Raw genomic sequence first — 27499 nt, 5'->3', positions numbered from 1 at the left:
ATAATACTGCCCTCTATGTACAAGAATGTAACTACTATAATACTGCCCCCTATGTACAAGAATATAACTACTATAATACTGCTCCTATGTAGAAGGATATTAATGCCTAATATAGTGTCTGAATATGAAAGCCACTACCAAACGTGATGTGTCCACTGCAATAAATGCTTCCTAAAGCCAGGATGTGTGAATTAAAAACATAATTTCCATATTCTAATACTGCGCACAGAAACTAGCAGCCTCACATGTGAACAACCATTAAATCAATGATGTATTTTATTTCATGTGTTTAGACCTATTACATATACACATTTTCCTTGACAACAAAAATATAAAACTAGAACCATCTTTAGATTTTATACAGTTCACTGTAAATAGTTTAGTATTTAGTTCCTGCATTTACCTTTCGTGTTTGATCTTTTTTTTATTATTCCGTCTACATTATTGACCAGTAAAAAACAAATTGATTTTCACAGTTCTTAAAGTTAAAATTAATAAATATTGAAAAATAATAAACTAATAACATTAAAAGTGCAAAAGTCTCCACGCCTTGAAACTATCTCCAGCTGAAGTGACTCTGTTTCCTCGGCAGCACAAGTTCCGTGTTTAAGTCCTTCTGTTCCTCCTCGGAATCTACAAGTTGGTACCCTAGCATGTTCATAGCCCCTTTACAAACATCTTGTATCTTATTCACTTTGTGGAATGGGAGGACGTTCCTCCAGGCCTGAGAAATGTTGACCGCATTGCGAGACGTGATTGTGAAGGCTTCCTTCTTGTCTCCAGAACTTTGGCCATGAGTGATGTTGTAGATCCACTTCTTTACCTTGTCAGTAAGTTTCAATTGAGCAAATTTATACATCTCTGAGATCTCTCGTAAAGGGTCCTGAACCACATCCTCGTACCTCACCAGCATGTATCTGTTCTTAAGGAAGCTGGGAGCTTTGTAGGCCGCTGTTTCGTAGATCTGGACATGACTTCGACAGATTTCCTGGATCACCTCATATTTGTAGTCATCTACTTTGGTTCCATTGGTGTTGAGGACAATCCCATTGTCTCTCAGAAAGGATTTTCTTGACTGCTCCCGGGATTTGGCCACTGCTCTAGGATCCCGAACCAAATGAAGAATCTTTAAGTTTAGGGATGGGTCAGTAAGAAGGGGATATAAGACTTGCAAATTAAAGAAGCGGACCTCTTTTATAACCACATGACTATACGTGTTGCAAGCTTGTTCAACGTTGTAAAAGGGATATTTTCCACATAGAGTCTTACAATTGTTCTCATCAGTGATCTCATCACGGGGAAAAGAATTGCAAGCCGGGACCGTACATAAGGCTCTGCTGACGGCCCACTGGAAGAGGGAAGAAACGTTCCTCGCTTTTGGCATGTAGGAGTCAAAAACAGACATGTCGCACAGGAGTACAGATCTTACTAGGTCCCTCACTGCCATGTGGAGAACTTTGGCACTATTCTGAAACATGGTTACCCACACATGCCAAGCAGGCTCCATCAAGTAGAAAACATCTGGGTGCTGACTGAACATCTGTCCAACAAATGAAGACCCCGACCTCCAGGAGGAAAGGATGAGGAGGTGGACTTTCTCCTTGCCATCTGTGTCTGAGAAGTGAATGTTCTGTCTTGTGTACAATACGAGCAGAAATACGGTTTGTGCCACCAGAAGTCCCGTAGCCACAGAGCCATTAATTCTTAACTTGACCATGATGTCCACGCTTTGAACCACTGGAGAAAGAAAGACAACAATGTATTAATTAGCATCTATAGAAGTCTGAAGCACGCAGCAATCTGCCACTTTCGATGATACATGACATTGATGATCCATCTCCGACACCCAGCACACGGCCCACCGATCAGCGGAGGGAGATGCAAAGTGCAGGTCCTTTTATGTGTAGCGTCCACTTCAGAGTGCTGCAGAGCAACTTGTACTCAAATGAACAGCTGATCAGAGGTGGTGGTAAGTGTCGGACCCCCACCAATCCAAAGTGTGCCTAAACTTTTACATGGAGATCCACCAAGATGGAATCCATCCAAGATGGAAAATAGGCAGCGGTGAAATATTTCACACTGGATCATCTATAGCTCAGTCTCAGCAGATTGTTATACAAGTGTAACCCCTTAACGACCGTCGATATGCATTAAAACGGTGATGGGGAATAAGTATAGCACCGACTAGTGGTGGCAATTCCCACGGGTGTCAGCTGTACATAATAGCTGACATCCTGCAATATCAGACCCGGTTAGTTTTGGGTACAATCTGGGACTATTAACCGCTTAAGTAGCGCTGTCAATCACGATTGACAGCGGTATTTGAGTTGTTGCAAGGGGGTCACAAGACCCCCTTAGTAACCATCGGACCACTGCGATCAGAATCGGGGTCCCGATGGTTACCATGTTACCCTGAGGTCATCTAATGACCCCAGCGTACTGTGGCCTGTGAGATCCAGAAACAAGCTGAGTCTCACAGGCTCAGTCAGTGAGACACTGAGGCTGGAGTCACACTAACCTGCGCAAAATACGCTCCGTATTTTACATGCGTAATACGGATGACACCCCTAAATAGTGCTCCGTATGTCATCCGTAATCAAGGTGTGGTCGCGTATTTTGCGCATGTCAGCATCCGTATGTAATCCGTATGGCATCCGTATGGCGAGAATTTCTCGCAGGCTTGCAAAATGGACATATAATGGAGCCCTATGACAGGGTTTCTAAAGACACCTGGTGCGTATTTCTCGCAAGTCACATGTGTGGTCCGTGTGTAATCCGTATTTTTTGCGCACCCATAGACTTGCATTGGCGTATTACGGCCGTAGTACGCTGACAATCGCAGCATGCTGCGAGTGGCACGGAGCGTAGGATACTGAGGAGAAATATACGGCTGGTGCGAGTGACCCCATAGAGAATCATTGGTCCATGTCTAATGCGTGCTTTTTGCGCCTCTCACTCTCCCGTATTCCTCGCCAGTGTGACCCCGGCCTGACAGTCTCATACAGCGTTGTACATGAGTCAGGTCATGAGTACAGCAGTGTGATTTCATTAATTAGAATCATAGGGACCTCCTGGGCCATGTGGTCCAACCCCCTGCTCAAAGCAGGATTCGCTAAATCATCCAAGACAGATGTCTGTCCAGCCTCTGTTTGAAGGCTTCTATTGAAGGAGAACTCACCACCTCTCGTGGCAGCCTGTTCCACTCATTGATCGCTCTAACTGTCAAAAAGTGTTTCTAATATCTAATCTGTGTCTCCTCCCATTCAGTTTCATCCCATTGCTTCTAGTCTTTCCTTGTGCAGATGAGAATAAAGATGATCCTTCTGCAATGTGACAGCCCTTTAGATATTTGTAGACAGCTATTAAGTCTCATCTCAGTCTTCTCTTCTGCAAGCTAAACATTCCCAAATCCTGCAACCTTTCCTCATAAGACAGGGTTTGCAGACAGGTCACCATTCTGGGAGCTCGTTTCTGAACTTGCTCCAGTTTGTTGATGTCATGTGTAATGAGAGACAAGTGATCAAAGTAAAAATTTTACATGACCCACAATAAAAAAAAGTGAAATAAAATATGTAAAAAAAGTTAAAAAAAAAAAAAATCACGCAGATCACAAAAATCCGTTTCGCCACTCAAAACGCAGCATTTATGATAAAACAAAAATAAACAAAAGTACACATAATTGTTATTGCGACATCCAGAAAAATCTGCTCTATAAAACTGACACATTATTTCTTCCATTTGGCGAACGCTGTAAAATAAATAATAAAAAAAACACCCCAAAAATGTCGCTTCATCATATTGACTCACAAAAAAGTGAATAGAAAAGTCCTCTGTAAAAAAAAAAAAAAAAAAAATTGTATTAAAGTCCCGCAAAAAAAAAGCCAAGCCCTAATATGGTTCATTGAGGAAAAAAAAGTAAAAAATTTACAGCTCTCAGAATATGGCGATGAAAAAACAAATTCATTTTGCTAAAATATTGTTTTTAATGTGTAAAAATAGCAAAGCTTAAAAAAAATTGGTATTGCTGTAATCATACCGACCTGACGAACAAATCGGTCTTATCACTTTTACCACACGGTGAAAGGCGCAAAAATTGTAAAATAAAAACAATAACTGAATTGCTGGGTTTTGTTCATTCTGTGTCTGAAAAATCTAAATAGAAAGCAATCAAAAAATATTATGTGCCCCAAAATGGTACCAAAAAAATAAGCAACTCATCGTGCAAAAATAAGCCCTCATACAGTTTTGTTCGCCAAATAACAAAAAAAAAGTCATAGCTCTCAGAATATGGCAACACCCCCCCCCCACACACACACACACACACACACGTTTTATGAAAAAAAAAATTTTTTACTGTGTAATAGCAGCAAAACATAAAAAAAACCCCTAAATCTGGTATCTGTGTGATCGCACCAATCCGAAGACTAAATCCGCCTTATCACATATACCGCACAATGAAAAAATAAGAATTATTCTTGTACTGCTGCCTTTGTTAATTCTACCTCCCAAAAATCGGAATAAGGCTCGGCTGACATTTATCCTGTGTTCTCCGCTGAGCGCTTACTTCTGGGTTTCTGTGTAAATTCCCCCAAACCGCGATTCAGACAAAACCCCGGACTTAGGGTGGTTTCACATTAGCGCTTTTTAAGTGCACGCACGGCCGGGGGTAGCTCCGCCCCCGAGCCGGCTCTCTGCCCGGCGTGCCCGCCCCTTGCTTGTAGCGCTGCCTCCTAGCGCACAGCAGCGCCTGCGATCGGCGCACCCTATCTTTAGCATAGGGTGCGCAGATCGTGCGCAGGCCGTGCGCTAGTTGCGCTTTGACCTGCGCTGCGCACTTTTGACGGTGCGCCGTGCGCGCCAAAATCAAACTTTTCGCTGTGCGCTAGGAGGCGGCGCTACAAGCAAGGGGCGGGCACGCCGGGCAGAGAGCCGGCTCGGGGGCGGAGCTACCCCCGGCCGTGCGTGCGCTTAAAAAGCGCTAATGTGAAACCACCCTAAACCACTCACTTATGAGGCACATGGCATCACTTTGGGCTTGTTTGTGTTCTGGTGGTATCCCATCATTTTAGGCATCTTTCTAGAGCACAAGTGTGGGCGACCACAGATCTGGACGGAGCAGATGCCAAATGGAGCATGGAGGGTCTCCATCTGCCTCATTATGGTGGGTGGTTCCATTGGGGAGGGTTTTGTCTGAATTCCATTTTTGTGGGATTTACATGGAAACCCCCACGTAAGCGCTCAGCGTAGAACACAAGATGTAATTCAGCCTTATTCTGGAAGCGACTTGAAAAATATTGTGTCCCCTAAAATGTTACCAATAAAAACCCTAATTTATTCCACATAAAAACATAAAACCAGCCCCCACTCAGGTTCTTCATGTGTTACTGGAACTATAGGGGGTTCCCATGTTACTGCCAGAACCAAGACTCTGGAAAAGCGACATGGCTCCCCCCCCAAATAAAATCCAGTGAATTCTGCTATCTGAAATCCAAATGCCTTCCTCCTTCTGAGCCCCACCGTGCCTAAACCACAGTAAGCAGCCACACGTTTGTTATCATTGTAATGGAGAGAAGGCACGTAATTTATGGGTGCGCATCGCCAGAACCGCAAGCTGGGCACAATATATGGGGGTGCTGTTATAGAGACACAATGTATGGGTACTAGACTGGCAGATTTACAATTCGCTAGAAGCCTGACATGGATGTTCTAAAATTGTCACTGCAGCTGTAGATGAATTCATTGAGAGGTGCAGTTTCTACAATGGGGTCACTTTGGGGTTTTCTGCTGTACTGGCATTTTTGGGGCTCCGCAAATGTCACCTGTAAATTATTCTCGCAAAATCTGTGCTCCAAAAGCCAAATAGCGCTTTTCCTTTTCCAGCCCTGCCATGTGCCCAAGCAGGAGTGTTTGACCACATATGGGGTATAGTCGCGTTAGGGACAAATTGCAAAACAAATTATGGGGTCCGTTTTCTCCTATTATCCATTGTGAAAATTACAAATATTGGGCTAAAACAACATTTTCATGAAAAAAATGAACAACTGCCTGTCTAACGAGTAGTGTCATCATTTGTACTATACACCCTCTAGTACTAATTGTATGCCTAGCATGCATGCGCGCCAGGATCCCTGGGCGCCTGTTGGCCTCCGGCTTCTGTATGTGCTGACTGACGTCGGGTCACATGACCGCGGTGCTCCTGACGTCACTCGGCACATGATGCCGGCGTCGCTGTATGTGCATGCGTCACTTCCAGTATACGTGGCAATCGGTCTGTCCATGTATGCCCCTCTCCACCGACGAAGGCTCCGCCCAAATACGCGATGGGGTGGCCGAGTGTCCACCTGGGGACTTTAGTGTGCTGCTCAGGTACATCAATTACCCTGATATTTGTGATATGTGAGCAGCACATGCGTTCCTATGGATATGTGCCCCATTGTTTCTATCTGCATTCTTGTCTGATCCCTTGTTCCTGTACGCCTTATTTAGTTTTCAAATAAAGCTTATACTTTTTTTTTTAATGGTATTTCGACAGTTTTATTAAGTTTTGCTAGTATTTTATCCATTTATCCCCTATATAAGTCCCATATCATATACATCGTGTTACATATTGTGCACTATCATATGATGTACAAATTATGATTTCTTCTATGATTTATCTATATCGTGCGCCCAAACAGTAGTTTTTCCTCACGTGTGAAGTATCGGCATACGCAGGAGAAATTGCAAAACAGATAAAATGCTAAATTTGGGGCTAAAAACCTATTATTTTTTTTTTATTATTTTTTTTTTAATTTTCACGACACAACATTAGAAACTTCTGTGAAGCACCTGAGGGTTCAAAGTGCTCACCACACATCTACATTAGTTCCCTGAGGGGTCAAGTTTCCAAGATGGTGTCATTTGTGGGGAAGTTTCACTGTTTAGGCACATCAGGGGCTCTCCAAACGCAACATGGTGTCCAATGGTTCCAGCACATTTTGCATTGAAAAAGTCAAATGGCGCTCCTTCCCTTCCGATCTCTGCTGAGCTCCCTCATATGGGGTATCAGCATACTCAAGAGAAATTGTACAACAAATTTTGGGGTGCATTTTTTCCTGTTACGCTTGTTAAAATAAAAAAAAAAATGCATCTGAAGTGAATTTTTGTGGAAAAAAAACAAGCAAAATGTTCATTTTTCTTTTCCACATTCCAAAAATTCCTGTGACGCACCTGAAGGGTTAATCTTCTTGAATGTGGTTTTGAGCAACTTGAGGGGTGCAGTTTTTAGAATGATGTCACTTTTGGGTGTTTTATGTCTTATAGGTCACTCAAAGTCACTTCAAATGTGATGTGGTCCCTAAAAATGATTTTACTGAAAAAAAAAAACGAGATATCGCTGGTCAACTTTTAACCCTTATCACGTCCTAACAAAAAAAAAAAAAATTCTGTTGAAAAAATTGTGCCGATGTAAATTAGACATGTGAGAAATGTTATTTATTAACTATTTTGTGTGAAATCACTCTCTGATTTAAGGGTACAAAAATTACAAGTTTGAAAATGGCAACATTTTCAAAAATTTTTGCCAAATTTCCAATATTTTCACAAATAAATGCAAGTCATATCGAAGAAATGATACCACTATCATGAAGCCCAATATGTCACAAGAAAACAGTTTTAGAATCAGTGGGATCCGTTGAAGCGTTCCAGAGCTATTACCTCATAAAGTGACACTGGTCAGATTTAAAAAAATTTGGCTTGATCACTTAGGGGTTAAATAGGCAAGATGCACTTAGGTGCAAAAAGTAGTGGAAAAAAATCAATCAATTTTACTTTTTTTTTTTTAATAAAGCCTGACATTTGGGAACAAAGAGCGGAGTCAAAACATGTCAATATTACTGTCACCGCTGCATAACTATGTATTCACTGAGATCCTAATCTGTGACCCCAGAACAATGCACAAACCAGTTCTGAGTGCGTGCATTATCTGCGCTTGTCTACTGCAGGTATTTCCTAATATGACATGTTAAGTCAGACCTTTGCATGAGTAATCCTTGGGTACCACCAGGAATGTCACACTGAGTGAAATTCTTCTCATGCTTTAGCTTAATAGTTGTAGTTCTCCAATATAATCACATGGGGGCAGCAACTGACCATTAACCACAACTGAGCTCGTTAGCAAAAATTAGTGACATCATCATAATTACAAAAATATTCATATGCCGTCATAAATACCTGTACAATGGAAATATATTTAATTGGATCAGTAAAGTGTACAGGTGTCATATAATTAATGTAGTGATGACTCACCTTAGCTAAGGAAATCAATATCATCCTCTATATTAAAAGGAATCTGTCAGCAAATTTTGCTATTTATTCTAAGAGGAGAATAATAATATATGATTCCCAGGGATTTAGCAGTTATTAGGTTGTGTGCTGTAGTTTCAATACAATTGGTATTTTATCAGCAGGAGATTATCACTGCTGGACTAGGTTTCACATGCAGGCTAGTCTGTGTAACCCCGCCTCCACCACTGATTGGCAGCTTGCTGACAGGATAAGCTGCCAATCAGAGCTGTGGGCGGGGTTTTACACAGCTCAGCTTTCTGAGCTCTGTTAGATCTGAAGAAGGGATTATGTCCCAACTGCAGCAAGCAGCCCAGTAAGTGATGCATCACTGGAATCGGTCTCAGCCCCCTACATTATACTGCTCCCAGATTACATTGGAAGAACTTGCTGACAGATTCCCTTTAATAGAGGGCGCCATACATGCTTTATGCATCCATTAGCCCTCTGTGTCTGTACTGTTACACACTTAACATTATGGCTGGTCCATACAATCAGGGCAACTGTTACCACCCACCTTTCGTGTCTCCCTCTTTCCTCATAGACTGTAAGCTTGCGAGCAGGGCCCTCTTTCCTCTTGGTACTTGTTATAATCTACTGTATGTGATTATTGTTATGCTGTAATGTCTATTGTCTGTACAAATCCCCTCTGAAATGTAAAGTGCTGCGGAATATGTCGGCGCTATAAAAATAAAATTTATTATTATTATTATACTCGGCTTTCATAGAACCCCAGTGTGCATGTCCCAGAATAGAAAAAGAAAAATAGAAAATCTGGACTTGATGTATGAACTGAGCCTGGCACGTAACTCGCTCATGCGCAGTCAGCATGCGTGTAAATACTTTTTCTTGATATACTATTATACTGACGTTCCTTTATAGATATTTTGTTTACGGACGGCACATTTTCTTTGAGAATCACAATAAATGGGTTCATCTAATGAATGGCAAAAGTTTATGAAAATAGCTGAAAGGAGAGACTGAGTCCGACCGAGTGAGAGCACATCCCAACATAAACAGTGACCCGTGTAAAAGAAATAAAAGCCTCATTAGCCGTGTAATAAATTTTACATTTGTAAACATTCTTACCAACCTTAACAAGAGTTAGGGTGCCGCTAAGGTAATAAAATAGTTACGTAAGAAAATATAACAATGTAGAACTAAGGTTGGGGCTTGGGTAAAATAAACATAGATGAAAAACAGGAAAAAAGTATAACAATATATAACTAAGGTTAGGGCTAAGAAAATAAAAATGTAACAATGCACAACTAAGGTCAGGGCTAGGATCAAATAGACACATAAAAAATATATAAATATATAAAAATGTACAACTGGGGTTAGGGTTAGGATAATGAAATAGATACATAAAAAATATAAAAAAAAATATATAAAAATAGATACTTAAAAAATGTTTCCCTGGTTAGGGGCCACAAAATCCTTACCTTGTCCCACACTACAGCACATCTTCATAATGGTGGATTAAGCACCAAGAAATTGTAAAATAGGAAGAAGCGGACAGTCTGTGCCAAGTATTAGAATTTGGGGAATTGGATTGATAAGTATCTGTCCCTGGAGACAGAACCAGCTCCTATGTTATTACATAAGTCTACAGCAGGAGTCACCTACATGACATGGCGTCCAAACCAGAAAATTACCAGGGGCAAGTATGCACTGCGGAAAGACAATACTTTTCTTTGGGCTTTGGAAAGGTTGCACGGCAATCAGCCGGAAATCTAAGCACCCTCCATAGAAATGAGGTGATAACATTTCTAAGGTCCGATCTCAATGAAAAGACTGAACTATAGGTTGCAAGACAGCAGAGCGGGCACTCAGGCGGTGTAGGTTACTAATTGGGGGCTGGTAGCACAAAAGAGGTAACCCAAAGCCACGGGGCTGAATATCGCTGGCATTTGTGCTGACAAATGGCTCCATCCACATAAATGATCTATTGTGCAGAAGTATGTGGACAGGTGGAGGGGCAGAATCAAAACTTTTGGCTGTGTTTCTCTTGCTACATTATGTTCACTAGATTATGACCGATGCCCAGGGACTTGAATATTAAAGGGGTCCCCTTCGGAATTGGAAAGGCTGCAGCCCATCAAACGCTGATAGGCTGCAGCGCTCGCATGTTATAACAACATCGCTGGAGCAGCACCACTCCGGGAAGTGAATACTACTGTATATATGCTTTTTTGTTTTTAAATGGGGGGGGGCTATAGGATTATATATACGTACAGTGCTTTGCGAAAGTATTCGGCCCCCTGGAACTATTCAACCTTTTCCCACATATCATGCTTCAAACATAGAGATACCAAATGTAAATTTTTCGTGAAGAATCAACAACAAGTGGGACACAATTGTGAAGTTGAACGAAATTTATTGGTTATTTTAAATTTTTGTGGAAATTCAAAAACTGAAAAGTGGGGCGTGCAATATTATTCAGCCCCTATAACTTAAAGGGAATCTGTTACCCCATTTTTCAACTATGAGCTGCCGGCACCGACATCAGGGGCTTATCTACAGCATTCTGTAATGCCGTAGATAAGTCCCCGATGTAACCTGAAAGATAAGAAAAAAGAGTTAAGGTACTGTCACACTTAGGCCTCTTTCAGACATCCGGTGTCAGGGGTCCGGCGGCCTGCGGCGAATAGCCGGGCCGCCGGATCCGGCCTGCAGCGGTGACACCGGATGTACATGCGGCCCCTGATGCGGCTTGGAGGACATTTAAAGGAGCCGCAGCACCGGGGGTCGAGAGAGCCAGCCGGAGAGAGATCGGGAGGCGAGAGAGCAGCCAGAGAGACAGCGGGGGACGAGAGAGCAGCCAGAGAGACAGCGGGGGACGAGAGAGCAGACAGAGAGACAGCGGGGGACGAGAGAGCAGCCAGAGAGACAGAGGGGGACGAGAGAGCCAGCCAAAGAAAGGTATGGAGCGTATGGAGAGAGAGAGAGGGAGAGAGAGAAGGGGAGGGGGAGAGAGAGAGAGATGCGCGCCGGGCACTTGTGGGGTTAAAACTCATAGTGCCCGGGCATGCGCAGTTGAAAAAGCCGGTCCGGCGCTGCAAAAAAACGTTGCAGCCAAGGTTTTTTGCAGACGCCGGACGGCGCATGTTTGCCGTATCCGGCAAAACCCGGAGGCGCCGCATGTCCATCCGGCATGATGCGGCGATCATTACATTCTATGTGAAAAAAACGGATCCAATTCCGGATCCGGTTTACACAAATTTCGCCGCATCATGCCGGATTTAAAAAAACGGATGTGTGAAAGTAGCCTTAGTGATGTACCAGCGATCCCGACCAGCGATATGACGCGGTCAGGATCGCTGGTGCATCGCTAAGTGTTCGCTAGTGAGCTGCCACACAGGCAGATCTCACCAGCGACATCGCAGGGGTCGGGGGTTGCTACTTACCTGTCAGACGAGGCGATAAAGACGTCCTCCCTCCCGCGTCCACGCGTCGCTCGTCTCCACAGCAGGAAGCCCCAGCAGGAAGCAGACGACGAGAAACGGTCCAGGACGTTCTCGCGCGATCAGCGATAACCAGCGGGGGAGCAGTCGTAGGTAAGTATCAGACACAGCGATATCGCTAGCAATATCGCTATAACGTCACAAAAACCAGTGACGTTATAGCGATATTGCTAGCGATATCGCTTAGTGTGACAGGCCCTTTAGATTATACTCACCCAGGGGTTCGGTCCGGTCTGATGGGTGTTGCCGTCCAGTCCAGCGCCTCCTATCTTCTAACGGTGACGTCCTCTTCTTTGCTGCCTGTCGTGGCTCCGGCGCAGGGGCACTGCGCTGCCCTGTTGAGCAGAGTCCTGCAGGCGCCGGGAGAGGTCCGGCGCCTGCGCACTGCAGTATTCTGCTCTGCCCTCAACAGGGCAGAGCACTGAGCCGGAGCCACGACTGGCAGCAAAGAAGAGGACGTCACCGTTAGAAGATGGGGAGCGCCGGACCGCAACACCCATTGGACCAAGACTGGACCCCCCGGTGAGTATAATCTAAGGCTGTGTTTACACGGTCAGGATTTTTCGCGTTTTTTTAGCGGTTTGCCCCTGCAAAAATGCTTAAAAACTGCATACATTAAGCATTCTATAATTAGAATGAAATCCGCAATTTTTGTGCCCATGATGCGTTTTTTCCGCAAAAAAACGCAGCATGTTCATTCATTTTGCAGAAAATTTGTGGATTTCATTGTATTAGGATGCTCCGTAAAAAAAAAATGTGAAAAATCCACAACAAAAAAGCTCAAAAAACATGAAAAAAATGCGGATTTCCTGGGAAGGAGTCCGATTTTTCTCAGGAAATTTCTGCATACGTGTGCACATAGCCTAACTCCTTTTTCTTCTCTTTCAGGTTATATTGGGGGCTTATCTATGCTGTACAGTATATAAGCCCCTGATGTCGGTGCCGGCAGCTCATAGTCGAAAAATGGGGTGACAGATTCCCTTTAATACTTTGTTGCGCCACCTTTTGTTGCGATTACAGCTGCATGTCGCTTGGGGTATGTCTCTATCAGTTTTGTACATCGAGAGACTGAAATTCTTGCCCGTTCTTCCTTGGCAAACAGCTCGAGCTCAGTGAGGTTTGATGGAGATCGTTTGTGAACAGCAGTTTTCAGCTCTTTCCACAGATTCTCGATTGGATTCAGGTCTGGACTTTGACTTGGCCATGCTAACACCTGGATACCTTTATGTTGTGAGTTCATTTTCCCCTTCACCATTGAGGTCTGATGAACTCCCTCTTCTGGTGAAGCAAGGTAGTGAGGCTGATTACCAAGCATCTGGGCAGGATGATGATGACTGGGTGACGGGAATTGCTGACTGAATATAAGGCAGCCGACGCCCTTCTGCCTTGCTGGTGATCTCTCTGAGGGATTCTAGGAGACCAGTCTGATTCCTGCTCCTCAAAAGCTAAGTCTTCTGCTGTGCTTTTTGCATTTGTGTTTTGGTTTTTGTTTTGCCTTGTTTTTCTGGATTTCTGCCATTCCCTGCTGGGGTGAGCTGAATTCCTTTTTGCTCTGTCTTCAGAAAATACCTGAGTACTGATATAGTCTTTTTGAAGCCTAGCGTCTTCAGGGCTTTTATCCCTATCAGTCTGTTGGCTCTTGTTTTGATAGGGTTTTGGCAGATTGCAGACAGCAGCTTTTCTATCCTGTCCTATTTAGTTAGCTTGGGCCCCATCATTTTGCTCAGCCTATCTTTCTATCTGTGTGAGTGTTTTTTCATCTTGCTTCACCGTCATTATATGTTGGGGGCTGCCTATTGCTTTGGGGTCTGCTCTGGGGCAGTTTAGATTTCCCTTTCTGTCTTTAGGCTATGTAGTTCTCCGGCTGTGATCAAGGGGTCTAGGGCACCGTAGGAACCCCCCACGGCTACTGCTAGTTGTTGTTGATAGGTTCAGGGGTCTGCAATCCGATAGCTGCCAACTTCTCTGGTTTTCTGGACTTAGCTAGTATTTCTGTTTTTGCCTCCTACAGTGACTCATTCATAACACCTTTATTTGTGAACCATTCCATTGTAGATTTTGCTTTGTTTGGGATCATTGCCTTGTTGGAAGACAAATCTCCATCCCAGTCTCAGGTCTTTTGCAGACTCCAACAGGTTTTCTTCAAGAATGGTCCTGTATTTGGCTACATCCATCTTCCCATCAATTTTAACCATCTTCCCTGTCCCTGCTGAAGAAAAGCAGGCCCAAACCATGATGCTTTGACCACCATGTTTGACAGTGGGGATGGTGTGTTCAGGGTGATGAGCTGTGTTGCCTTTACGCCAAACATATTGTTTGGTATTGTTGCCAAAAAGTTCGATTTTGGTTTCATCTGACCAGAGCACCTTCTTCCACATGTTTGTGTCTCCCAGGTGGCTTGTTGCAAACTTTAAAGGACACTTTTTATGGATATCTTTGAGAAATAGCTTTCTTCTTGCCACTGTTTAATAAAGGCCAGATTTGTGCAGTGTACGACTGATTGTTGTCCTATGGACAGACTGTCCCACCTCAGCTGTAGATCTCTGCAGTTCATCCAGAGTGATCATGGGCCTCTTGGCTGCATCTCTGATCAGTCTTCTCCTTGTTTGAGATGAAAGTTTAGAGGGACGGCCGGATCTTGGTAGATTTGCAGCGGTATGATACTCCTTCCATTTCAATATGATCGCTTGCACAGTGCTCCTTGGGATGTTTAAAGTTTTGGAAATCATTTTGTATCCAAATCCGGCTTTAAACTTCTCCACAACAGTATCATGGACCTGCCTGTTGTGTTCCTTGGTCTTCATGATGCTCTCTGTGCTTCAAATAGAACCCTGAGACTATCACAGAGCAGGTGCATTTATACAGAGTCTTGATTACACACAGGTGGATCATATTTATCATCATTAGTCATTTAGGACAACATTGGATCATTCAGAGATCCACAATGAACTTCTGGAGTGAGTTTGCTGCACTGAAAGTAAAGGGGCCGAATAATATTGCACGCCCCACTTTTCAGTTTATGAATTACCACAAAAATTTAAAATAACCAATAAATTTTGTTCAACTTCACAATTGTGTTCCACTTGTTGTTGATTCTTCACCAAAAATTTACATTTGGTATCTTTATGTTTGAAGCATGATATGTGGGGAAAGGTTGAAAAGTTCCAGGGGGCCGAATACTTTCGCAAGGCACTGTATATCATAACGAAGCACCAAAGTAGTGCAGAAGAGCTGCAAAGAAGAACAATCTGGATCAGAAGGGGTTAAAGGGTGGACCCGAAAGGAATTCTGCCACATCTCTGAAACATGCCAATAGCATTGGATGACACTCCTTATAGTCCCCAGGCAATGCCTGGAGCAAAGGGCGGCAGCATGGATTCACATAGCCTGCGCAACAGTATTACTAATTGCATTTTTATAGCCCTATTTAATTTATATGCCTATTAGTGTACTGGAAGCAAACGAACAAAAAATATATTCTTTATGCAGCGGAATTAAATAAAGAAAAATTCCCCCATTGTTTCGTGGGGTTTCGTTTGTTTATGGCATTTACTATGCGGTAAAAATAGCACGTCGACTTTATTCCGTGAGTCACCATGAACAGGCAGAAACCAAATATATTTATTTTTCAATTTATTTACTACTTTTACACGTTAAAAAAAAATTGATTTGCGTCGCCATGCATTCAATGTTTATGGCGGAATCAAAAATATTTGGCATATTGTAACTTTTTTTATTTACAGTGTTCACCGTTAATTTTCAGAATCTTTTACTTAATAAATCAGAATTATTTACAGTTCTTTTTCAAGGAATAAAGGTTCACATTTTCCTTTAGTCCCAATAGGTGACATAGCTGCTATTTACCCATATCTGTATCTATTGTGTATGGCTCGTGCCCTTACATACATACGAAATAACAGCTACTTTCCATAAATGATTATGTAGGTTATATAATCAATGCTTTTTGGGGCACTACGTCAATCATAGTAACCGCGGTTTTAATTTTTTCCCCCTAAATCAATAGTCTATGTAAAAATAAGATTCTCCACTTTGGACTATGCCTGTTTGTAAAAAGGGTTCATTGTTAAACAAAAAAATAAAAGTTGACCATAAAGTTGACGAGACATCAAGCGATCACTTTCTCGACAGATTACAATTGATCGCTTGATGTCTCGTCAACTTTATGGTCAACTTTTATTTTTTTTTTAACAATGAACCCTTTTTACAAACAGGCATAGTCCAAAGTGGAGAATCCCTTTAAACATCATCTGAACGATCATTTCGTACATTGTCATATGTGTGTGTTGATATGGGGTTTAGGAATGTAAAGAGACATACGAGGCATAGTCTATTAATACTGCCTGAAAATCACAAACACTAAGAGCAATCCATCATTGTTTTAAAATATTTTAGAAATCTATAGTACACTCGAAAATAAGCAACTTTGCAATTTATCTTACTAGAGAAATTTACTTCTTTAACTCTGAATTCAGGGGTAAATTCGGTAAAAATGTACCTTTACACAGAGTAGTTACAGCTAAAACGCAGAACACATATTCAAAATTAAAGGGGGTCATTCTACGGCCGGACAACCCCAGTTTAATCACTTGAGGACCCCATAAAAAATACAGTATATACTAGCGCCGTTCCAGAAATGTTGGCTCCGCCGTTCCAAGAAAGTGATGCGACTTGTGTCGTGGGCTGGCTGTAGCCAATATCCGGCCGCTGTTTGACTGTAGCTGATCAATGATCCGTCAGGGTGGACTACCGCTCTCCCAAAATTACTGATGTGTCACGTGCAGGCTGCGACCAAAGTCGCATCACTCTCCAGGATTGAAGACAAGAAAATACTTATTTTTCATTTTATATGGGGTCTTGAATTGATTAAATTGGAACTGCGGTTGTAATGGAAAACCCCTTTAATTGAGAAACGTATAAGAAGTAGATTATAATTTTGTTTTTAGCTACCTGCCCACTTGTAATCTCCAGCCCTCACGAGATCTCGGCACACAACCATCTCCAGAACTTCTCCCGTGCTTCCCCCATACTGTGGAATTCGCTACCCTAACAGTTCAGACTCTCCTTGCCCTTCTGAGCCTTCTGGCGCAACCTGAAAACTCATAGCTTCAGAAAAGCCTATAAGGTAGGATAAAGACCCCCAGAAAAAATAGATAAGTCAGCCATTTTCAGCAGGATCGACCAAACATCTAATAGGTATCGGGGCCTCCTGACTCTCCCCGACATCATCATCATAGGGATGCGGCCTGTTCTATTTCAATGGATGATGCTTTTTTTCTTTTGGGGATAAGCCACGGCCAGAGCCATCTGGCAGCGGCTGTCTCTTGGAGAACACAGGAGTGCTCGACCCCGCCAAGCATTCCTATATATAGAGGAGCTAGGAGGGATAGCCACCGACTGACAGCAGCCTAATGTGCATGCCAAGCTTAGCCCTACCCCTCTGCCATATTGGCAAATTGTACCCTCACTAATAGATAGATAATATATAATAGATACTAAATGATAGCTAATAGGTGATAGATAATAATAAATTTTATTTCTATAGCGCCGACATAATCCGCAGCACTTTACATTTCAGAGGGGATTTGTACAGACAATAGACATTACAGCATAACAATAATCACATAGATCATATCAGATACCAAGAGGAATGAGGGCCCTGCTCGCAAGCTTACTGTCTATGAGGAAAAAAGGGAGACAGGAAAGGTGGGTGGTAACAGTTGCCCTGATTGTATGGACCAGCCATAATGTTAAGTGTGTAACAGTACAGACACAGAGGGCTAATGGATGCATAAAGCATGTGGGAACATGATGCAGGGAACCTGGTTATGGTAAAACTTTTGGCTCTGCCACACAGGGATAGATTAGGTTAATGTGTTGAGGCGATAGGCCAGTCTGAATAATTGCGTTTTCAGGGCACGCTTAAAATTGTGGGGATTGGGGACTAATTGTATTGACCTGGGAAGTGCATTCCAAAGAATTGGCGCAGCACGTGTAAAGTCTTGGAGACGGGAGTGGGAGGTTCTGATTATTGAAGATGCTAACCTCAGGTCATCAGCAGAACGGAGGGCACGGGTAGGGTGGTATACTGCAACAAGGGAGATGTAGGGTGGTGCTGAGCCATGGAGGGCTTTGTGGGTGAGGGGAATAAGTTTATACTGAATTCTGGAGTGGATGGGTAGCCAGTGTAATTACTGGCACAAGGTAGAGGCGTCGGTGTAACGATTGGTGAGGAATATGATAATAGATAATAGAAGGATACATAGATAGTAGATAATTCTAGGACATCTGGTAGATCTAGGAGATATTTCTGGTAAGAAGAGTCTTGTGATGGACACTTCTCCTCCTTAAAGCCCTTTTACATTTAGCAATGCACCAGCGATCCGACCAGCGATCCGACCCGGTCAGGATCGCTGGTGCATCGCTAAATGATCGCTAGTGAGCTTTCATACAGAAAGATCTCACAGCGATGCAGCAGCGACGCAGCGCACGATACTTACCATTCACACACAGCGATCCTGCCGTCCTCCCGCCCGCCTCCACGCGTCGCTCGTCGTCACAGCAGGAAGCCCCAGCAGGAAGCGCCCGACGAGAAATGGAGCCGGACAATCTCGCGCGATCAGCGATGGACAGCGGGGGAGCCGGTCGTTGGTAAGTATCACACATAGCGATATCGCTAGCAATATCGCTATAACGTCACAAAACCAGTGACGTTTTAGCGATATTGCTAGCGATATCGCTTAGTGTAAAACCCCCTTTAGTGGCAGAGGACAGTATATGCCGAGGCCGCAGTGACCACAGTCATCCTCTATAAGCCGATAATCCATGAGACTAATGACCAAGAGTCAGGACACGTGCTGGTGAGCAGGACATGACAGGCTGACCTCCATGTAGAATGCAAAATTTTCTGCAGTCACGTGGAACCCTGTACGGGAGACATGTCACCTACAAGTGATGAGTTCTCACCGTCTGTCCAGCTATTGATCACATGGACAACGTGGCTGTTGCACAATGTGTCGCGTGCCATCATCGCTCGTAGACTTTTCCCATATCTTTGAAAAAAGTTTTCAATGGAGGAGCCTTCTAACAGAAAAGTGCCAAATGGTGACGTTTTATTTTAAAGCATCGGCTCCTTTATAAGACACGTTCGTCTGAACAGCGGCGAGCTGACGTCAGCCCTGCACCAGCTTACTGCTGGCAGCCATCGTGTGAAGCCATATAAGACCTGTATCCAGGCACTGTACAGTGTGAGCACGGGGGCGATCTATGGCCAAGTTATACGGGCACCGGACAAGGATCTGGGGTTTTTCTTACATATAAAAAATCTCTTATTTTTAAGTGGATCAGATTGCAAAATTGTATTCTCAATTCATGGAAATATGGATCAGTCCTGTCCTTCACGGGATCATGCAGCGAACAGTCATGTTGCCAATTAATCACATTACTGCATGGTGTGAACACTGGCTTCCAATAGACTTTGCGCTGAGAAAAAGTGCCGCAGAGGTAAATGCAGCCAATTTCACGTCATTTTTGCTTTTTTTTTTGCAGTGTATGGATATGATTTTAAGAAACGGTATCCACAATCTTGGTACCACTACACACCATATTTCTTACACATGCAAACCTGCATCTGAAAATCTGCTGCGTATCCGTTCCGTGTGAACGTACCTTTAGGATCCAAGCATGCAAGTTCCGATCTGTTCCCTCAAGAGCTTGCAATCTAAGAAATCCAATAAATGATTCCATGTGCAGCATAGCAACGGAGACACTAACGCTTTACACACAGGTGTAAGGAGACACAAATCCAGAAATGAGGGGGGCTGTACAGATCAGAGGACGCTGCTACTGGAGATGGCACCATGTGGCTCCTCAACCCTCAGTGTGCAATCACTACCTAGGAGAAGTTGGATTGTTAGCTCCACTGGGGACTGAGTGTGCAGCGCTGGGGTCCTGGGATCACATCCCATCAAGGACAATGTCTGCCAGGAATTCATATGTTCTCCCTGTGGGTTTCCTCTTGTTTCCTTCCACATTCCAAAGACACACTGATAGGGAAATTAGATTGTGAGTCCCAATGGGGACAGCGATGATGATGTCTGTACAGCGCAGCGGAATATGATGGCGCTATATAAGCAACGCATACTAAATGAATTTTCTGATGCCAAGGGCTCTACAGCTGTGGGAGGGCTACAACACTCAACCATGGAGATTGTCAGGGCATGCAGGGAATTATAGTTCTCCAACACTTGCAAACAACTTAGACGGACACTGAGAAAAATCACAAAAAATAGCCGAATGCCATAAACAGATACAACCACATATCCCCCCCCCCCAAAAAAAAAAAAATAATAATACCGTAAATAAAATAACAAATTGTCTATAAATAATACGTTATATCTATTTTATATATTATATATAAATAGATATATAAAATATAGAAGATATAAAATATGTAAATTAATAGATATATATAGAATAGATATACAAGTGTGTATGTATATATATATATATATATATATATATATAATCTGTATATATTCGCTGTAAATTGAAGCATCAGCATTCGTATTTTGCAGCACAAATGGCAGATAAAATATCTCAGTAATAAAAGAAATAATACTAATAATCCTAACACTAAGCAGTAAGATGTGCAGAAGGTAAGCCACACAGGGCTGTGCTCATCATACCTGTAGCTGGGCACCCATGCCAGGATGCCACTCACATGCTGAGGACTGTGGCTCTGTGCCCCCCACTCCAGGCTGACCACCCTGCCCCCATCACACACTCACCTCCTCTCCTCCTCCTCCTCACAGGACAATGAGCCTCATTCAGACGTGGCTGTGGGTCCTCTGTGCTGGGCGGGGGAGTGTGCCAGTGTCCGCCCCTCACAGGGGTCCTGGGCAGGAATAACAGGTCTCTCTGCCTCCCCCGTCACCTGGAGCTGGAGGAGACAATGATCATTGCGCAAGAGCAGGGTGACTGAACAGAGGAGGGGGCAGAGCAGCCGGGAGAGGGGCACAGGGGACACACTAAGGGGTATATACACCGGGGAAGGGGCTCAGGGATGTAATAAGGGGTATGGGGGAATGTATACCGGGGAAGGGGCTCACGGATGTAATAAGGGGAATATATACTGGGGAAGGGGCTCAGGGGTGTAATAAGGGGGAATGTATACCGGGGAAGGGGCTCAGGGATGTAATAAGGGGTATGGGGGAATATATACTGGGGAAGGGGCTCACGGATGTAATAAGGGGAATATATACTGGGGAAGGGGCTCAGGGGTGTAATAAGGGGGAATGGGGGGAATGTATACCGGGGAAGGGGCTCAGGGATGTAATAAGGGGTATGGGGGAATATATACTGGGGAAGGGGCTCAGGGGTGTAATAAGGGGTATGGGGGAATATATACCGGGGAAGGGGCTCACGGATGTAATAAGGGGAATATATACTGGGGAAGGGGCTCAAGGGTGTAATATGGGGGAATATATACCGGGGAAAGGGCTCAGGGATGTAATAAGGGGTATGGGAGAATATATACTGGGGAAGGGGCTCAGGGATGTAATAAGAGGTATAGGAAAATATATACTTTGGAAGGGGCTCAGGGATATAGTAAAGTGGGGTTTCTGGTATGGAGGTGAACCACTGCTTTGATGGATGGGGATAAGGACAGACTATAATGGGGAACAAGGAGACATGATGTAAAATCATTCGGGTGTGTGGATAAAAACTCCAGGAAACATGGGGTGGACGGATGAAGAACTGGAATAAGAATAAAGCATACAAGTGATAAAGCTTAAAGGAAGTCCCGCACCTATACGTAGGTTATCACATACCCTGTGGATTGGTTATAACGTTACCTGTTAGGGACCAATTTACTGAGAATTCAAGCTACTCTAAAGGTACTGTCACACTTAGCAATGTACCAGCGATCCCGACCAGCGATATGACGCGGTCAGGATCGCTGGTACATCGCTAAGTGGTCGCTAGTGAGCTGCCACACAGGCAGATCTCACTAGCGACATCGCTGGGGACGGGGGTCGCTACTTACCTGTCACACCAGGCGATCCTGATGTCCTCCCGCCCGGCTCCACGCGTCGCTCGTCCTCACAGCAGGAAGCGCCGCAGGAAGCAGACGACGAGAAACAGTCCTGAACGTTCTCGCGCGATCAGCGATAACCAGCGGGGGAGCGGGTCGGAGGTAAGTATCAGACACAGCGATATCGCTAGCAATATCGCTATAACGTCACTAGTTATAGCGATATTGCTAGCGATATCTCTTAGTGTGACATGCCCTTAATGGACAGTGCGTGGAACAAAATGTGCCTAATTTTTTGCAAGACACACAGTCTTAAACGAATATGGCACATTTTACATCTCCAGAATTAGACGGTCACATATTTCTGTTGTAATTTACTACAGTTTTATGGCGTAATTTCTGATGTCTTTGTCGGGCGGACTTGGTGACTCCTTGTCCTGTCCCAGCTCTGCTAAATTTTCAAAGAGGTTAAAGCTGCAACATTTTTATTTTTTTTTTGCAATTATTTGGTAACATTTTAAACAATTGTATGCCAGATTTCTGGAGTCAGTCTTCGTAGCCATTACTCTGCAGATTATCACAATTTATAAAATCCCTTCCTCTGCGAAGTCAGCAAATTCTCATTTCTATTTGACGCCATAGCTGTTAACTCCCTGGAGCACAAAATATCTTACACTCCGTTCAAGAGCTGTCAGTACAGTGTGTAATCTTACAGTTATCCAGCTAGTCACTACTCATGGATAAGCCGTGAGGCTGAGTAGTCAACAGGTCCAAGGTCAAAAGCCAAGAGAGTACATTGTAGACAGAAGGGGGAGACAATGGTGTGGTCAGGAAACAACAGTCAGGGGTCAGAATTTCAAGAAGGTAGCGGATCACAACAAAAGGGGATAGGCAAATGGATGGTCAAGTCAAATCCAAGTTCGACCAAGAAAGATCAGAATACCAAGCAAGGAGCACAGAGCAAGCACACATCTCTTGAGCAAAGCTACAACTGGCAGCAGTCATAGGCAGAGAGCTGGTTAAATAGCCAAGCACATGAGACACATGGAGGAAGCCCCAGCTCGCCCTGGCCTTGATTGGATGGATAAACTGTCACTTCAGACACTGACAGCTGAGCGAGTCCCAGCATCCGATAGGACAGCAGAACTGTCCATCACCACACTGACAGCTCAGTGGGCCCCTGTGCTAGATTGGACGGCAGAACTGTCATTCACTGCGTCCATATAGTTCCTTTTGGATAAATATTTAGGCTTACTGTGCGCTGCTGAGACCAGGATAAAGTCACCACATGAGAATCTTTTTAACTCTTTATTCCCAACGCGTTTCAAAGTGAAAAGCCACTTCTTCTTCAGGGGATGACATATAGTGGATAGATACAGCCTTCTCTGGTTAAATACATTCATTATTTGAATTTAGGCGCCAAAAACCACATGGGATGAGAGGACAGATGTCAGAGTTCAAGGGTTAATGGAGCGTAAAAACAGTTTACAAATGTTCTTATTATTTAACAGTAAAATTTCTTAATTTCTCTTTACAGATAATATGTCAAAAAATAAAAAAGAAAGAAAAAAGCTACATACTGAAAAAAAGGGTTAATATGGGAGATGGATCGAACCCATTGGAAAATTATATATATATCTCGTAGTCCAGAGTCTATACCACTCGAACAGAGCGGATTTCGTTCAAAAAAGGAAGAAAACGGGGAAGAGTATTAAAATATGTTTAAAGATGTAATTAAAATTTCTTTTATTAAAATTGTGAATGTGTTAAAATATGTATGAAAATTGTATAAAAATTGTGTATAATAAAATTGCGTTGGATTAATAATTGTTTGAAAAGGATTTTTTTCTATATGAACTTAATAATTTTAATACTCTTCCCCGTTTTCTTCCTTTTTTGAACGAAATCCGCTCTGTTCGAGTGGTATAGACTCTGGACTTACTGTTTGGGTAAGAATACAAGGACAGAACAATGGAAAGGACACCATTGTAGGCATTTACTACAGGCCGCCTGTGCAAGCTGAAGATATGGATGAACTCTTTATGCATCAAATGGCCAAGTTCTCCAAAAAATATGACATAGTTGTCATGGGAGATTTCAACTATCCAGACATTTGTTGGGAATCTCTCTCAGGCAAAACTAACAGGTCAAGGAAATTCTTATCCTCTCTTGCTGACAACTTTATCTTCCAAAAGGTAGGGGAGAAAACAAGGGGAACTGCTACCTTGGATCTAATCCTTATAAACAGGGAGGAAATGGTTGAGGAGGTAAAAGTGGCTGGAACCCTAGGAGGTAGCGACCATGCTATTTTAGAATTTTGGATAACTAGAGGTGGAAGACCTGTGAAGACTCAGACGTCAAGGTTAGATTTCAGAAAGGCAGATTTTAAGGGATTCAGAAAGATAATTGGAGGGATCCAATGGCTGGATATCCTTAAAGACAAAAATGTCCAGGAAGGATGGGAAATCTTGAAAAATGAAATTCTCAAAGCACAGTTGTTAACAATTCCGAAAAGAGGGAAGAATAGGAAGCATTTAAGGAAACCAGGATGGGTGAACACAGAACTTAAGCACATGCTAAAAAGGAAGAAAAAAATGTTTATAAAATGGAAAGAGGGAGGCATATCTAAAGAAGAATATAATGCTGTCTGCAGAACCTGCAGGGCACAAATCAGATTAGCTAAAGCTGAAAATGAATTGAGGCTTGCAAGAGATGTCAAAAGCAATAATAAAGGATTTTGGGGATATGTCAAAAGTAAAAGAAAAATCAAAGATGCTATAGGATTTTTACAGGATGAAAATGATGAAATGGTAAGACAGGATGTTGAGAAGGCTGAACTTTTAAATTCCTATTTTGCATGTTTTCTCTCAGAAAGGAAATGTAACACCAACTGTTATTCACTGTCCTATTAAGGGAATAGAAGAATCCAGGATATCTATAAACAGAAAGATAGTGAGGAAACACTTAGCTAACTTAAATGAATTCAAGTCTCCAGGTCCAGATGAATTACACCCCAGAGTACTGAAGGAGATAGCAGAAGAAATTTTTGAACCCCTCTCCATAATCTTTGAAAATTCTTGGAGAACAGGAGAAGTGCCAGAAGACTGGAGAAGAGCAAATGTTGTTCCTATCTTCAAAAAGGGGAAGAAGGTGGACCCAGGCAACTATAGGCCGGTGAGTCTGACTTCTATACCAGGAAAGATCTTTGAACAAATTATTAAACAACATGTATGTCAATACCTGGATAAGAATGAAGTGATCAAACAGAGTCAGCATGGGTTTGTAACTAATATGTCATGTCAGACTAACTTAATTTCCTTCTATGACGGTATCACTGATTGGGTGGATCAAGGAAATGCTGTAGATATAGTATATCTTGACTTCAGCAAAGCATTTGACAAAGTCTCTCATACAATCCTTATTGAAAAAATGACTAAGTATGGAATGGACAAGGCAACTGTTAGGTGGATTCATAACTGGCTTAGTGATCGGACCCAAAGAGTGGTCGTAAATGGCTGCACATCCAGTTGGAAGAATGTCTCAAGTGAATGTCACAGGGCTCTGTCCTGGGCCCTGTATTGTTCAACATCTTTATCAACGATTTAGATGAAGGAATTGAGGGTAAACTGATTAAATTTGCTGATGACACAAAGCTAGGAGGGATAGCTAATACTAGAGAAGAGAGAGAGAGGATTCAAAAAGATTTAAATAAACTGGAGAAGTGGGCAGCAACTAACAGAATGGTTTTTAACAGGGAGAAATGCAAAGTACTACATCTGGGCAATAAAAATGAAAAAAGCATATATAGAATGGGAGGAATAGGGCTAAGCAACAGCTCATGTGAAAAAGACTTGGGTATACTAATAGATCACAGACTGAATATGAGTCAACAGTGTGATGCAGCAGCAAGAAAGGCAAATGCAATTCTAGGATGTATTAACAGAAGCATACAGTCTAGATCACGTGAAGTCATTATTTCCCTCTACTCCTCTTTGGTCAGACCTCATCTGGAATATTGTGTCCAGTTTTGGGCACCAGATTTTAAAAAAGACATCAACAAACTGGAGCAAGTTCAGAAAAGAGCGACCAGAATGGTGACCGGTCTGCAAACCCTGTCTTATGAGGAAAGGTTGCAGGATTTGGGAATGTTTAGTTTGCAAAAGAGAAGACTGAGAGGAGACTTAATAGCTGTCTACAAATATCTAAAGGGCTGTCACATTGTAGAAGGATCAACTTTATTCTCATTTGCACAAGGAAAGACTAGAAGCAATGGGATGAAACTGAATGGGAGGAGACAGATTAGATATTAGAAAAAACTTTTTGACAGTTAGAGTGATCAATGAGTGGAACAGGCTGCCACGAGAAGTGGTGAGTTCTCCTTCAATGGAAGTCTTCAAACAGAGGCTGGACAGACATCTGACTGGGATGATTTAGCGAATCCTGCTTTGAGCAGGGGGTTGGACCAGATGGCCCAGGAGGTCCCTTCCAACTCTACGATTCTATGATTCTATGATTCTATGACTACGAGATATATATATAATTTTCCAATGGGTTCGATCCATCTCCCATATTAACCCTTTTTTTCAGTATGTAGCTTTTTTCTTTTTTATTTTTTGACATATTATCTGTAAAGAGAAATTAAGAAATTTTACTGTTAAATAATAAGAACATTTGTAAACTGTTTTTACGCTCCATTAACCCTTGAACTCTGACATCTGTCCTCTCATCCCATGTGGTTTTTGCGCCTAAATTCAAATAATGAATGTATTTAACCAGAGAAGGCTGTATCTATCCACTATATGTCATTCCCTGAAGAAGAAGTGGCTTTTCACTTTGAAACGCGTTGGGAATAAAGAGTTAAAAAGATTCTCATGTGGTGACTTTATCCTGGTCTCAGCAGCGCACAGTAAGCCTAAATATTTATCCAAAAGGAACTATATTGGCGGTCACGGTTGTGAACCTCGGGAGTGCAGCAGGCTGACATTGATTTACATGCTTTTATTCGTTCTGGGAAAGGTGAGTAGATTCCATTTGAATTTGTTCTATCTTCCACCCAGATAAGACCCTATTGCGCTCTTTCCTTTTTAGTTTTATCCTGTATTCACTGCGTCCAGACACTCAGGAGGAATTGTGACAACAGTAAGATTTTTTTTTTATTGAAGTTTTTTTTTTTTTTAAATCACAAATATTTGTGATATATTTTTTAAAATTCAGGTTGAAACTGCAGCATTCGGTCGTAATCGACGTAAAAAAACAAAATACAATATGATTGAAAAATGTAAAGTTCTGCTAGAATTGGAATTTTTGTCTCCCAGAGGCAACATATTTCATGTATTTACGCCCAGTAAAAAGTGTCAGCGCCCGGGTATGTCAATATGAGCGACATATTACGGCTCCGCAGAACTCAGAGTTTACATATGCACGAGCTCCTATACGAATATCACCCGTAGATATATACAGTACCTTGTGAAAGTGTTCGGCCCCCTGGAACTTTTCAACCTTTTCCCACATATCATGCTTCAAACATAAAGATACCAAATGTAAATTTTTGGTGAAGAATTAACAACAAGTGGGACACAATTGTGAAGTTGAATGAAATTTATTAGTTATTTTAAATTTTTGTGGAAATTCAAAAACTGAAAAGTGGGGCGTGCAATAT

At 42.7% G+C, this 27499-nt stretch overlaps 1 protein-coding gene and 1 long non-coding RNA gene across 3 annotated transcripts in view; one reads left to right on the top strand and one right to left on the bottom strand.

The window, feature by feature from the left end:
• The window catches only part of LOC141097685 (uncharacterized), a 75176-nt gene that overhangs the window by 15880 nt on the left and 31797 nt on the right, over nucleotides 1-27499 (top strand). The window lies entirely within an intron of this gene.
• Nucleotides 254-20742, bottom strand: LOC141097634 (carbohydrate sulfotransferase 6-like). 2 transcript variants are annotated; one of them, XM_073584970.1, is made up of 2 exons: nucleotides 20594-20742; nucleotides 254-1737 (listed from the first exon to the last, which is right to left on the bottom strand). In XM_073584970.1, the coding sequence occupies exon 2, from the start codon at nucleotides 1715-1717 to the stop codon at nucleotides 557-559; it is 1161 nt and encodes a 386-aa protein (XP_073441071.1). In that variant the 5' UTR covers nucleotides 1718-1737; nucleotides 20594-20742; the 3' UTR covers nucleotides 254-556. The 2 variants fall into 2 exon arrangements, with proteins under 2 accessions (XP_073441071.1, XP_073441063.1); XM_073584962.1 differs by having other exon boundaries at nucleotides 20492-20594.

The sequence above is a fragment of the Dendrobates tinctorius genome, unplaced genomic scaffold, assembly GCF_039654945.1.
Source record: "Dendrobates tinctorius isolate UK_male_01 unplaced genomic scaffold, ASM3965494v1 ptg000009l, whole genome shotgun sequence".
Classification (NCBI taxonomy): domain Eukaryota; kingdom Metazoa; phylum Chordata; class Amphibia; order Anura; family Dendrobatidae; genus Dendrobates; species Dendrobates tinctorius.
The sequence above is the reverse complement of the archived record's forward strand: the minus strand, read 5'-3'. Positions and strand labels throughout refer to the sequence as shown.

Bases quoted from the DNA above. Each gene is read 5' to 3' on its own strand.
- LOC141097634 (XM_073584970.1), bottom strand. From the start codon at position 1,717: ATGGTCAAGTTAAGAATTAATGGCTCTGTGGCTACGGGACTTCTGGTG.